Genomic DNA, 13,464 nt, shown 5'->3' on the forward strand with positions numbered 1-13,464 from the left:
TGGTAAATGGAAATGCTTAAAGTATACCTAAAGTTGTATTTTATTTTCCTTTTCCAAAATGTAACTTATTTATTTACCTTTTGCAATTTTTAGGGTATTGAGTGGACCCATATTGAATATTTCAACAATGCTATTATTTGTGATCTCATTGAAAATGTAAGTATTGACCAATCTTATAAACTTATCACAAAAGGGATAAAAGTTAGTAATTATAAATATAATTAGTCTTTGCAATAATTTGTATGAACAACAATAATTTATTACTGGACATAATACTACATTAAGTTGCATCCAAGTGCTTTCTTTCCTATCTCTGTAAAAAAAACAGCTGTGTAAAAGAAAAACATCTGTCATGTCCCTGTATATTTAATATGTAAGCTACACTTCTTTCCAGATCTTTTCCTTGCACTGATTGTTCTAAAATAATTGCTGATTACTACTTATAACTGTCATTCTTTTAACTGCCTGCATGCTGTCCAAGTTTGCTTAATATTCTATGTTAAAGTAGATTTTGTAGTTGATAACTATACTATATTTATTAAAAACTATTTACACGACACACGGCTGGGTATGATTTTTAATTCTAATTTCAACTTTTAGAATTTAATGAAGATGTATGTAATATATTGTAGAAACTTGACATGCAGCATTAATGTAATGTATTCATTTTTCATGACGATGCATACCTCTCTGAGCACTATAAATGTTGTTGTAAGTTCTAGAATTCTCCATATTTCAGTATAAATTCTGACTATTTTTGACTGGAGTGTTCTTTTAGGTTAAATATACTTGTGGTTCATAACTGGAGAGTGCAAAATCTGGTGCAGCTGTGCTGTGGTAGCCAATTGGCTTCTAACTGCAGCTTGTTCAGCTAAAAGTGGTTGTAAACTGCGTCTGGTAAAAAAAAAATGTATGATTGTCTGGAGCCACGATAACGTCACTCCCGCACATACGTTCAGGAGCCCTTGGTTCTGGCACGAAGCTCGCAGTTCCAGCAAGGACCTTCAGAGCGCATGCACCAGTGTTGTCACTGGCTGCACGCAGGGTAAATATTCCCTAAATGGTGACGTTTAGGAGATATTCATTTTACATACAGGTAAGCCTTATGATAGTCTTACCTTTAGGTAAAAAAAAGCGGGCTTTACTACCGCTTTGAAGTAGAACTAAAGGTAAAACTTTTTTCTTTTCACTTTGGATAGAGTAAGTTGGAAGGGTTATAACCCCTGTCAGATTTGTTTTTGTCATCTGTGTCCCATTGTGGAGATTTTCCTTCACTTCCTGTCTCATAGCCAAAGAGGAAGTGAGAGGAAATCCCTGCAAATTAAGGGAATTCCTTGGAGACAGTGGCGGAACCACCGCCATAGCAACCCACGCGTGTGCTATGGGGCCCGCAGCCATGTAGGACCCCGGCAGAGGCGGCTCTCTAATTTGGCAATTAGGCTAATTGAAGAGCCGCCTCTGCTGAAAAATGTCGCCACGGGCGGGGCGTTAAGCTCCGGCCAGCAGCGGGTTGCCTGTGAGTTCCAAGCAGTGGAGAGAGGGGTCGGAGCGTGGCTGTCTTGGGGAGGAGGCGGGGCCAGCGCTGTGTTCTCTTAAGGAGGAGAAAGGGAGGAGATTCCAGCAGCCTGAGCAGTGAGCACAATTCCCTCTGCTCGGGAGACACAGATCGCGCCTCCCCAGCCGTCACCCCCACCTACCGCTGGAGTGCTCAGCGGAGCGGCGGTTTCCGCACACCCCGGAGGAGGCATCTGGCTCACGAGGAGAGGAAGGCACCACGGAGGAGGCCTCACGAGCGCTGTATGGAGCCTATCCGACCGAAGGGAAGGTAGGCGAGAAGAGGTGTCTGGGCTGCCCCTCTCTGGGGCTGTCAATCAGTGTGGGGGGGGGGAGAATCAGGGGCTCCAGCTGCAGGGAGAGGCAAAGCTATCACCATGCCACAACCTTTTCTGCAGCCAGCGACCAACAAAATTTTTTTTTTTATGAGAGAGAGCGCCACCCCCTTCCTGCAGAATCCCTCAGCCAGAGACTGGTCTTTATATCCACCCCTGCCCCATCCCCACCACTCCATTCTTCCTGATCATGTCACTAACAGTAAGGACAGCTCAGTCCTGTGCCAGTGTCCTAGTGTGTCCACCTGTGATTGACAGCCTCTGACCCCTCCCTCCTCCCGACACCAGCACAGAGATAGAGAGCACTGACACCAGCACAGAGATAGAGAGCTCCAACACCAGCACAGAAATAGAGAGCACCGACACCAGCACAGAAATAGAGAGCACCGACACCAGCACCGAGATAGAGAGCACCGACACCAGCACCGAGATAGAGAGCTCCGACACCAGCACCGAGATAGAGAGCTCCGACACCAGCACCGAGATAGAGAGCTCCGACACCAGCACCGAGATAGAGAGCTCCGACACCAGCACCGAGATAGAGAGCACCGACACCAGCACCGAGATAGAGAGCTCCGACACCAGTACCGAGATAGAGAGCTCCGACACCAGCACCGAGATAGAGAGCTCCGACACCAGCACCGAGATAGAGAGCACCGACACCAGCACCGAGATAGAGAGCACCGACACCAGCACAGAGATAGAGAGCACTGAGATAAGGGAGCACTGACACCAGCACTTTAAAGCTCTTAATATATGTGAGTATGGTAATCTGTTGTTCAATGGCATTAGTTTTTTTGTGGGGGTGGGGGGTTTGCAGGGGGGGGCCAAATACAACATTTTGCTATGGGGCCCTGTGATTTCTACTTACGCCCCTGCTTGGAGACCCTCTGCTAACTAGCTTCTGTCTATATGTACATATACTTCAATCACTGTTGGAGTATTTACATATATGTAGATAGATCTGAGTTCTTGCACAAAAGAGGTGGTTCCATCTGCAGTATACATTTATTGATAGGGTTACATAATATATACAAGTTACACACTAAACCGTATTTACAACACAATGTACAGTATAAGTCCCCTGGCTTATATGATGTTTACAAATTACACACAAAACCATATTTACAATACAAAGTATGGAGTTAGTTTACCTCTCAACTTCAGGCCTGCTAATGCTGACTGCTGTGTGTCCCAGCACAAAGAGAGTGCCCAGCTTGCTAAAAAAGCATTATATTTCCCTATCCTTTCTGTACTGTGGCTATTGTAATGCTACCAAATTGGTCACTGTACCCAGCAAATATATATTGGTCATGGCCTGATTGGAGGAATCAAAGAAGACTGCTGTTTAGAGCACATGTGATAAGGGAAAACAAAAGACCAGACCTTTGAAGTGGAAAACTAATTACAGTAACGCCAAAATGAAACTCAATTGTTTTAAATACATTTTCATTTACCTAAAATATATTTCTAATTATAATATTTTTTTACTGCTGTTAATAGAGATTTCACATAAACTCATTATCTAACAGTCCGCCACTTGTGAAACTAGGCTACTACCCCCAGGTCACCAGGACTAGTGTCCCCATTGGAAGATTTAACCTCTCTTACTTTTCTGGGGACAACACAAATTGTGGGATTTTCTTTCACTTTCAGTAACGGTAAACAGGACAAATAAAGGGGATGAATCTCCTAAATGGGGGCACAGACAGCAATAAAAACTGACAAGCATTCTAACTCCTCTCCACTCTATCCCAAACTAAAAAAACAAGTTTTGCCTTTTTGGCCTTTTAGTTATACTTTAAGCTTTGACAAAAAAAAAAATCTGGAAGCTGATTTGTTTCTATGCCGAGCTGCACCAGATTTTGCACTCTCTAGTTTTAGTAAAGCATCCCCTATGTGTGCGGTTATTAAGGGTTCTGTATGTATCTGTTTTTGTCATTGGTCAGGAACCAAAAGTGAAGAAATACCCAATGCAAGTTATTTGCTAACAGACACATTCCAGAAATTCCAGGACCCCAGTGACCCTCAGGTTGCACAGTACCAAGTACATGATCATAGTGTATGCTTGTATGTCTTATTTGCAGAACCAAAATGGAATTCTGGCTATGCTGGATGAGGAATGTCTGCGACCGGGCACAGTTACTGACGACACATTCCTGGAGAAACTGAATCAAATTTGTGCTACACACCAGCATTTTGAAAGTCGAATGAGCAAATCTTCACGTTTCCTGAATGATACGTCTTTGCCGCACAGTTGCTTTAGGATTCAGCATTATGCCGGCAAGGTATTACTTCTAAATAAGTATTTTTAATCCATCATCAGAGTGTTCCATTTGCACATGAACACACAAACATACAAACAAGCGAAAGAATCCATTCATAGTATGAGCATTTTACACTAGCATTTTTATTTACATAATAAACTGTCTAAGGCCTCATGCACACGAGACGCTGGTGCAAACTCTGCTGAACACAGGTTTTTAAAAGCTGAAACCGGCGTTTAGAAACGTCCGTTTTGCCGAGTTTGCATGCCGCTTTTAGCCGCGTTTGCATCTTGAAGCGTCTGCAGAGCAGAGAATGACATTTTGCAACCCAAATTTGGGGCCCCGTATCTCGGGACCACTTAGTGCTAGGAACCCCAAATTTGGATATGTTGTAGTGCTAACTCCACTGTGTTGGGGTTCCTAGCACTAAGTGGTCCCGAGATACGGGGCCCCAAAGTTGGGTCGCAAAATGTCATTCTCTGCTCTGCAGACGCTTGGGGTGCTAACACAGTGGAGTTAGCACTACAACATATCCAAATTTGGAGTTCCTAGCACTAAGTGGCCCTGAGATATGGGGCCCCAAAATCGGGTCACAAAATACCAAGCACTTCTGCAGCAGAGAATGGCATTTTGTGGCCCGACTTTGGGGCCCCATATCTTGGTGCTAGTTCCACTGTGTTTGCATACCAAATTTGGGGTTCCTAGCACTAGGTGGCCCCGAGATAGGCCCCAAAGTCGGGTTGTAAAAACACTTATAAACGCGGTACCGGCGTTTAGCCGTGTTTGGCATCTGAAATGTGGAAAACTTTTGCTTCTGGAAAAACGAGGTTAAAGGGGTTGTAAAGGTAAAAATTTTTTCACCTTTAATGCATTCTATGCATTAAGGTGAAAAAACTTTTGACAGTACCGCCGCCCCCAGGCCCCCCGTTTTACTTACCTGACGCCTCGAATCTTCGCTCCTCGTCCTCGTCAGCTTCATTGCAGCTCAGCCTGGTCGCTGATTGGCTGCAGTGGATGGATTGAAAGCAGCGCAGCCATTGGCTCGCGCTGCTGTCAATCACATCCGATGACGCGGCGCGCCGGGGGGCGGGGCCGAGTGATACAGCGAGCGGCTATAGCCGCCGGCTGTATCACGGGAGCGCGCCCGCAAGCACTCACCACCGTGCGAGGGAGCTCGCATGAAGGTGGTAAATGCTTGCGGGGAGGAGCTGAAACAGCCGCCGAGGGACCCCAGAAGACCAGGTTCGGGGCCACTCTGTGCAGAACGAGCTGCACAGTGAAGGTAAGTATAACATGTTTGTTATTTTAAAAAAAAAAAAAAATAACTTTACAACCCCTTTAAACGCAACTGCCTAAAAACGCCAAAAAACGAGACTGTGTACATGGACACATAGGATAACATCGAATGGGTTCAGGGGCAGTTGAAAAAAAGTGTCCAACTGCCTCCGAACACGGGTTTAACAGCATCTCGTGTGCATGAGGCCTTAATCTATAAACAAAAATGTAATACATTGTAGCTCACTAGTCCTTAGATACAGTGACGGCTGGTGCGCAAACACTGACACCCCCCCCCCCCCCCATGCATGGGAGGTGGACAGGGGCGATTCCCCGTTAATTCGCTATTGTAACACAACTGGGTAGGCTCAGGTCTCAGTGCTCTGAAGTCCATATGTCCTTAGCTCAGGCATGCAGGCAAGAGGATGTGCTTAGCTGGGAAAGCCTGTCCTCCCCTCCTCTAGATGAAAGAATAAAAAATGTACATGAAGACTTCTGTGATGGTTGATATTATTTTGGCCTAGGCCGGAAACCAGGAACAACTGAAGAAATGGGGGGGGGAGGGGATTTTAAAACAAGTAAATATACTATACCATTCTATATATTTACTAATGCTAGCAGCAACATGATTAAAATGGTTAATGTTGAAAGTGTTTAGTTCAACTCTAAAGCCCCATACACACTATTACATTTTCTGCAGATTTTTGTCTTCAGATTTACCAAACCTGTAGTGCAAGGGCCTGCCTGATTGCATACAAGTTGAAACTCTTAGACCCCTTTCACACTGAGCCGCCCTGGGCGTCGGCGGTAAAGCAGCGCTATTTTTAGCGCTGATATACCAACGTTTTAGCGGCGCTATTAGGCCCCTAGCGGGGTGGTTTTAACCCCCGCTAGCGGCAGAAAAGGGGTTAAATCCGCCCGCAAAATGCCCCGCTGCAGTGGCGCTTTGCCAGCAGTATGGCAGCGCTGCCCCATTGTTTTCAATGGGCAGGGAGCGGTGGAGGAGCGGTGTATTCAGCACTGCAAAGAAGCTGCTGGCAGGACTTTTTGTGCTTTCACACAAGGTTTCCAGCTAAGGCTTTTTTCAAGCGCTATGCAGGCGCTATTTTTAGCGCTGTAGCACCTGAAAAACACCTCCAGTGTGAAAGGGATCTTAAGGTTTGACCTCATATTATATAGTTTTGGTAAATCTTAAGACAAAAATCTGCAGAAAATCTAATAGAGTGTACGGGGTTTTACTGACCAAAAGGGAGAAAGTAAAATAATAGGTAAATATCTTGCCATACACTCTTTAAAGGCAAAGTCTACCGTTTGCAAAAAATATTAAGGGCCAGTTCACACCAGACGCAGTTCCGTTCAGTTCCGAGCGCTTTTTTTCTGCTCTAAAAATGCATGCACAGTGTTTTCAATGTATTCCAATGGCTCTAGTTCACACCATGCAGTCAGTTTCAGGTGCAGAAACTGACCGGAAACTGTCTGCATGGTGTGAACTAGAGCCATTGGAATACATTGAAAACACTGTGCATGCATTTTGTGCAGAAAAAAAGCACACGGAACTGCGTCTGGTGTGAACTGGCACTAAATGAACATATGTTTGCAGCAAAATAAAAAATAGGCATTTATTATTTTTAGTTTTTTTTTGCAAATGAGCCTTTCAAAGCATTGCAATTGAAATCAATGGATTGTGGGTGCAATGCATAGGCTCTGCAGACTTTCTGTAACTCTGTCTGTATTAAGGTACAGGCATTTAGTTACTGAGCTGAAGGCAGTGTCAAAGGACTATGAGTGCAGGAAACGCTGCACTTTTCTTCTTACAAGTTTGTTGCTGTGGCAGGGGGAGTTTTTAGTTTATGCATTCACAGATGAATGAATGACACCTCTGTGTGGGTAGGTACCTCGCTGAGACCATAATTCATATGCTAGTTACATAGTCTGTAAGGTTGAAAAAAAGACACCAATCCATCCAGTTCAACCTGTGGTGTGTGTGTGTTTTTGTTAATAGTAAAATGTATAGCCCTGAATGTTGTGATCGTTATGATCCCCATCTAATAGTTTTTTGAAAGTATCAATTCTCTCTGACGAAACCACTGATTGTGGAAGAGAATTCCATATCCTTACTGCTCTGACAGTAAAGAACCCTTTATGCAGATTAAAGTTAAACCGCTTCTCTTCCAATTTCAGTGAGTGACCACGTGTCTTTTTAAACTCTCTTTCACCGAAAAGTTTTTTTCCCTATGCTAAGGTCACCAGTAAGGTATTTGTATATTGTTATCATATCCCCTCTCAATCGTCTCTTCTCCAAAGAGAATACGTTCAATGCTTTGCAGTCTTTCTCCATAGTGAAGATCCTCTAGTCCCTTTATTAGCATTGTTGGCCTTCTCTGGACTCTTTCCAGTTCCACCAGCTCCTTCCTGAGGACTGGTGCCCAGAACTGGATGGCATACTGAAGATGTGGCCGACCAGAGTCTTGTAGAGTGGGAGAATTATCATTTTTTCTCTCTGGAGTAAATCCCCTTTTTAATGCATGCTAATATTCTTTTGGCTTTGCTTGTGGCAGCTTTGCATTGCATGCCATTGCTGAGCCTGTATTCTACTAGAACCCCCAGGTCCTTTTCCATCCTGGATTCCCCCAGAGGTTCTCCCCCCAGTGTGTAACTTGCGCTCGTATTTTTAGCACCCAAATGCATTACCTTTACATTTTTCAACATTTAACCTCATTTGGCATGTAGTTGTCTACCCCATTATTTTATTTAGGCCTTCTTGTAAGGTTTCCACATCCTGCGCAGAAGTTATTGCTCTGCTTAGCATTGTATCATCTGCAAAACCTGAGATTGAGCTATTTATCCCATTCTCTATATCATTTATGAATAAATTAAACAGAATTGGTCACAGGACAGATCCTTGGGGGGAGCACAACGGACCATTCCGAGTACTCGCTATTTATCCCCACCCTTTGAACCCGCCCCTGTAGCCAGTTTTAAATCCATGTACATATCCTATGGTCCATGTTTTCAATTCAAAAGTGAAAGCTTCTGTGGAGGAGAAGAATCCCTACTTACTGTCACAGGGGAGGTGAGATCCTCTTGGCACAATGTTGCACCCTAAATATGGGTGTGACAATGTCTAAAAGAAAGTTAGCATTCAATAAAAGTACACAGTCTTTTAATGAGATTTTGTGATACATGGGTATCCAGATTAGACCAGATGGGTAGGATCACCCTACACAATGCATGCTTTTCTACTAGATCTCTGAAGTTTAAGGACTCTTAATAATTGTCATTAACCTCCCTGGCGGTATGATTATTTCGGATTTTAGGTGCTGAAAGCGGTACAATTATTTTGCATGGAAATTTGGCGTTTTATATTGTAGGCCTGTAATTCTTAACAATAACACACTTAAATCTGTCCAAACAAAAGTCTAGTAGATATCCCGGGTATGATGAAGTTTGAAATACAAAAACATAAATTATAATATAATAAATATAAATAATTAAAAAAAATAATAATATAATAATAATAAAATACTTTTCCCCACGATTCACTATCGCTCAATTCTGCAAGTGTTCTAATTTACTATCGCTGTTTTCTAGCTGATCTAAAGCCACTTTTGACATAAAGGGACACTTTTTGGTTGCTATGGACAATCTCCAGTTTCCAGGCAGAAAGAACAGTATATATCATATAAAACTGCATGCAGGGCATGGGCCAAAGCACTGGGGACAAAAGGAATGTGAAATAATTTCATACAGTACTGTAATCTGTAAGATTACAGTACTGTATGTATTATGATTTTTACATTTTTTTTAATTTGCCGCCAGGCTCCGCCCCCGTGCGTCGCGCCGCTCGCAGAGAACGGAGCCTGGCACGGAGAGGCTTCGGAGGAGACAGAGCCCACGGACACTGCGGGGGACATCGCAGGATCCTGGGGACTAGGTAAGTAACGCCGCACCAGGATCCTGCAATGTAATCCCGAGTGTGGCTTGGGGTTACCGCTAATGGGACTGAAATTTAACCCCGAGCCACACTCGGGATTACCGTCAGGGAGGCTACGGGTGTGTGTGACATCACATTAACATGTGATGACTCGGCTGACAATTTTTCTGTATTACAACATATTGACCTTGGTTCCAACTTCACAAGATGGATACATGCTACATTCTCCTTTCCTTCTGCTGAAGTCAAGGTGAGTGGGATTATTTTGGGTCCCTTTTCAATCACAGATGGTAGTTGACAGGGTTCCTACTCTCCTGTTCATTCATTCTCTCTCTCTCTTGAGCCCCTCCTCTCTAAAGCGAGCGCTAACCCAAACATGCAACATCTAAAAGTACTGAGATTTCATAATGTAATTGTATATTATTAGGTTTGATGGCAGGCATTTACACCGTTTTTTTGTGTTACAGTTAAAGCTGAAAACACTTTAGCTCAAATTCTGTAATCTCATATTGAACAGTATATTTATGGAAAAAGCTAAACATTTTTAGAGGTAGAATGCTATTTACTGTGAGGGATTAGCTCAGCAGTGGGGTGTGCGTGGCTCCCTACATCAGTCTACAGCACAGTCAGTAGGCAAAGCAGACATCAGGTCTTGGTGAAAACACATGTGCACTTTATTTATTCTATAGTCTATTTCCAGGCATCAGAACAGCAAAACAAAACTGGAAAAAAAAACTCCCTGCCACTTTGGGCACCTTACTAACACACACTAGGCCATTATTAACAATCCTGGAGCAACCTACTTCTGCCCAGGCACCTGTCGGCAAGAAAAAAAAAGATACAGACAGGCGTGGTCTCACCACAGGATCTGATTTTCACCACATAGGTAGTTTTGTGCTCCCCAGTCTGACATGCACATTGTACTAGATTCCAGGGCGAAACATCCTCCATAAGTATATTGGAAATTTTATAGAGCCCATAGTAGCCAGACCTGCTTCCATTGGGCTCATAACCCCTTAGCCAGCCCTGCAAGCTCTCTACACTACAGAAAAATAAAGTCTGCATACTGCCTAAGGCAGACCATGCATGCGTCATTTCTTTCAGCGGAGCTATTGTTTTCTAACAGCCGAGAGGCTTCCCTGCCATCAGAATACAATTACCAGTGTCGGTGGCATTGATCAAAAAATTTCCAAGGGGCTGGTTGTACAGAAGTCGATTGAGAATATCGACTTCTGTAAAACCAGGCTGCCCATAGATTGATTGAAATTAGTCCAGCTTTTCTGAACCGGTTGAATTTCGATCCATCTTTGGCCGGCTTAAACCTAGGACAAATTTATCTCCCATCCTGAAAACAACCAAAAGTTTTTCTGGCCTCCTGTTACAGTACTCATTAATTTGTTTTCCAGGTTATGTATGAGGTAGAAGGCTTTGTTGATAAGAACAATGACTTGTTGTATCGTGACCTCTCCCAAGCTATGTGGAAAGCAAACCATGGCCTTATCAAGGATATGTTCCCCGAGGGAAACCCAGCCAAGATTAACCTCAAAAGGCCACCGACGGCTGGTTCTCAGTTCAAGGCTTCAGTATCAACGCTAATGAAAAACTTGCAAACAAAGAATCCTAACTATATTCGGTAGGTCACTCATTTAATAAAGATCTATTTTTTATCTACCTTGCTAGCATAGGATATTTTAACATGTACACTAATTGACACAACTTAAATATAAACACACTTTATTAATTCTTGATTTTTTGTACTTGTAATAATCAGAATCTGTTACCTTTTCAGATGTATTAAGCCAAATGACAAAAAGGCAGCCCATATTTTCAATGATGCTCTTGTACGACACCAAGTTAGTTACCTGGGTTTGCTTGAAAACGTCCGGGTCAGAAGAGCAGGATATGCCTTCAGGCAACCATATGATCCTTGTCTTGAGAGATACAAGATGCTGTGTAAACAGACATGGCCACACTGGAAAGGACCAGCAAGGTGTGTGTTTTTTTTTTTTGTTTAATTATTGAACTTACGGAACTTATGGAATAGTATACATAAAAAAGTAATATCTGATGTAAACTATACTTATGTCCGGTTTGTAACCTTTGCTTTTAAAATTGAGGTGATAATTAAGCTGGAGCATTGTATTTGTTTTGAATGTCCCTATCAACAGCTCTGTGTTTTAAAGTGTAAGTTCACCTTTACAGAAAATCTTTAAGGTGAACTTACACTGGAACCCCTCCCCACCCCCCTCAGTCCCGCTATACCGGAGTCCCACAATCTCCCACTGTGGGACATCGGGTTGCTGCTTTACCGGTCCAGAGATTTGAAATCACCGCAGCTTTCTCTCCTCTTCTCCAACGCTGACAGGATGGGCTAAGTGGGTTCTGATTGGTCAATTAGAATGCCTCCTATCCGTACATGCTGATAGGTACGTATAGGACATTAAGCCACAGTGATTTCAAATCCCTGGACACAGTGGGCGATCGCAGGACTCCGGTATAGCGGGCCTGGGGGGGGAGGTGGGGGTAGGGGGTCCAGTGTACGTTCACCTTACAGATTTTCTGTGAACATACCCTTTAATATGCATGTCCCGATGGGCAGGTCATATGTGTGAGTAAAATAATTTGTCAATGCTTCAGTCTATTTACAGTAATCTAAAGTGAAGTATACCCCATAGATTTTTTTTTTTTTTAATTCAGCCAGCGGGCTGAATGAAAAAAAGCTAATGCATTCCCCCATCTGCACAAGCGAGGTGGGATAGAAGAATGCTCCTCGTGCTATTGTATTCTGACAGAGGGACTCCTCTACTGTCAAAGAACACTGAGCAGTACTGCAGCCGATTAGAATGAAAGTTTTCCAGCCGTCCTGTTAGGACAGTGTGGGCCGGCCACAAACAGATGGAAGTTTTGATTCTAGAGCATACATTACACATCTAATTTCCTAACTTCTATCACACTTTTGGAGGCCCTGGTACACCAGGACAGTGTAAACACCCACAAAATGACCCCATTTTTTGGAAAGCAAACACCCCAAGGTATTTTCTAAAAGGCATGGTGCGTCTTTTGAAGACTTGATTTTTTTCAGTTTTTGAAAAATGGGAAAGAATATGATTTTTTTTTTGTTCTTAGACAGTTGTCAATTTTACTAAGAGATTTCTCACACAAACAAGCATACTTAGAACTACAACCCAAAACACATTCTATTACGCCTCCCAAGTATGGTAATACCGCATATTTGACAATTTTTCAGTGTTTGGACTGATTATGTATCGGACATTGTATCTTCTGTATCAAATCAGCCAATTGTGTCAAAACCAATGTACTGTAATGGTCGCCTCTGTACAAGTGATTAGGGAATATACTGTAGCTATAAATACAAGCAAATTTATGTTGCAGCTTACCATTACTTAGATTTGGTGAAAGCATTATTTTTATTTTTTTTTTCCCCTTTATTTTCACCTGTTAAACCTGCTAGTAAAACACTTCCTGTCCTAGGTTGACAGCACTCGCACACCGTACTGAATCTAAGGCAGAGTAGCACTGTGACCCTAGGCTGTCCTAAGTTGGGCTAAAAAAAAACCTCCCCCTCTCCTCCTCTCTATTACATAGGCAGAAGGAGTTCACAAGTTGTGTAATTCACAGAAGATCGCTAGGAAAGCAGATAACATTGTTTAAGGTTTCAGCTCAGCAGTGTGCTCAGATTTGGTGGCTGCCTTAGTTTTCACTTTTAGACCCTGTTTAGATCTTGTGTTGGCAGCAACTAGCGTTCCCGCTCACGATTTTTGTGTGTGTCCTCTCACTTCAGTGGGCTGCCCTATGCTAGTTTGTTTGCCTAAAAAAAAGTAATGATTTTTTCTTTTCTCTACTTACAGAGTTGGTGTAGAAGTATTGCTAAATGACTTAGAAATTCCCAAAGAAGAATTTTCTTTTGGAAGATCAAAAATTTTCATCCGCAATCCACGAACGGTATTTGTTTTTGACTCAATATAAAATCTCCATGATAAATGTAAAGACACATAAATGTTTAATTTGTAGCTGTACTATGATTGACACTTAAAGTGGTTTTAAACCTCTGACATGTAATATGAACAAAACATATCCC

At 42.8% G+C, this 13,464-nt stretch overlaps 1 protein-coding gene across 4 annotated transcripts in view; it reads left to right on the forward strand.

The window, feature by feature from the left end:
* Positions 1-13,464, forward strand: part of MYO1B (myosin IB) — a 429,075-nt gene that overhangs the window by 331,467 nt on the left and 84,144 nt on the right. For all 4 annotated transcript variants that reach the window (XM_073633091.1, XM_073633093.1, XM_073633094.1 and 1 more), the window contains exons 15-19: positions 94-156; positions 3,977-4,177; positions 10,772-10,998; positions 11,155-11,355; positions 13,235-13,328. In XM_073633091.1, the coding sequence (XP_073489192.1) occupies positions 94-156; positions 3,977-4,177; positions 10,772-10,998; positions 11,155-11,355; positions 13,235-13,328 (786 nt within the window). The remainder of the gene's footprint in view (positions 1-93; positions 157-3,976; positions 4,178-10,771; positions 10,999-11,154; positions 11,356-13,234; positions 13,329-13,464) is intronic.

Source organism: Aquarana catesbeiana, linkage group LG06 (genome assembly GCF_042186555.1).
Source record: "Aquarana catesbeiana isolate 2022-GZ linkage group LG06, ASM4218655v1, whole genome shotgun sequence".
Classification (NCBI taxonomy): Eukaryota; Metazoa; Chordata; class Amphibia; order Anura; family Ranidae; genus Aquarana; species Aquarana catesbeiana.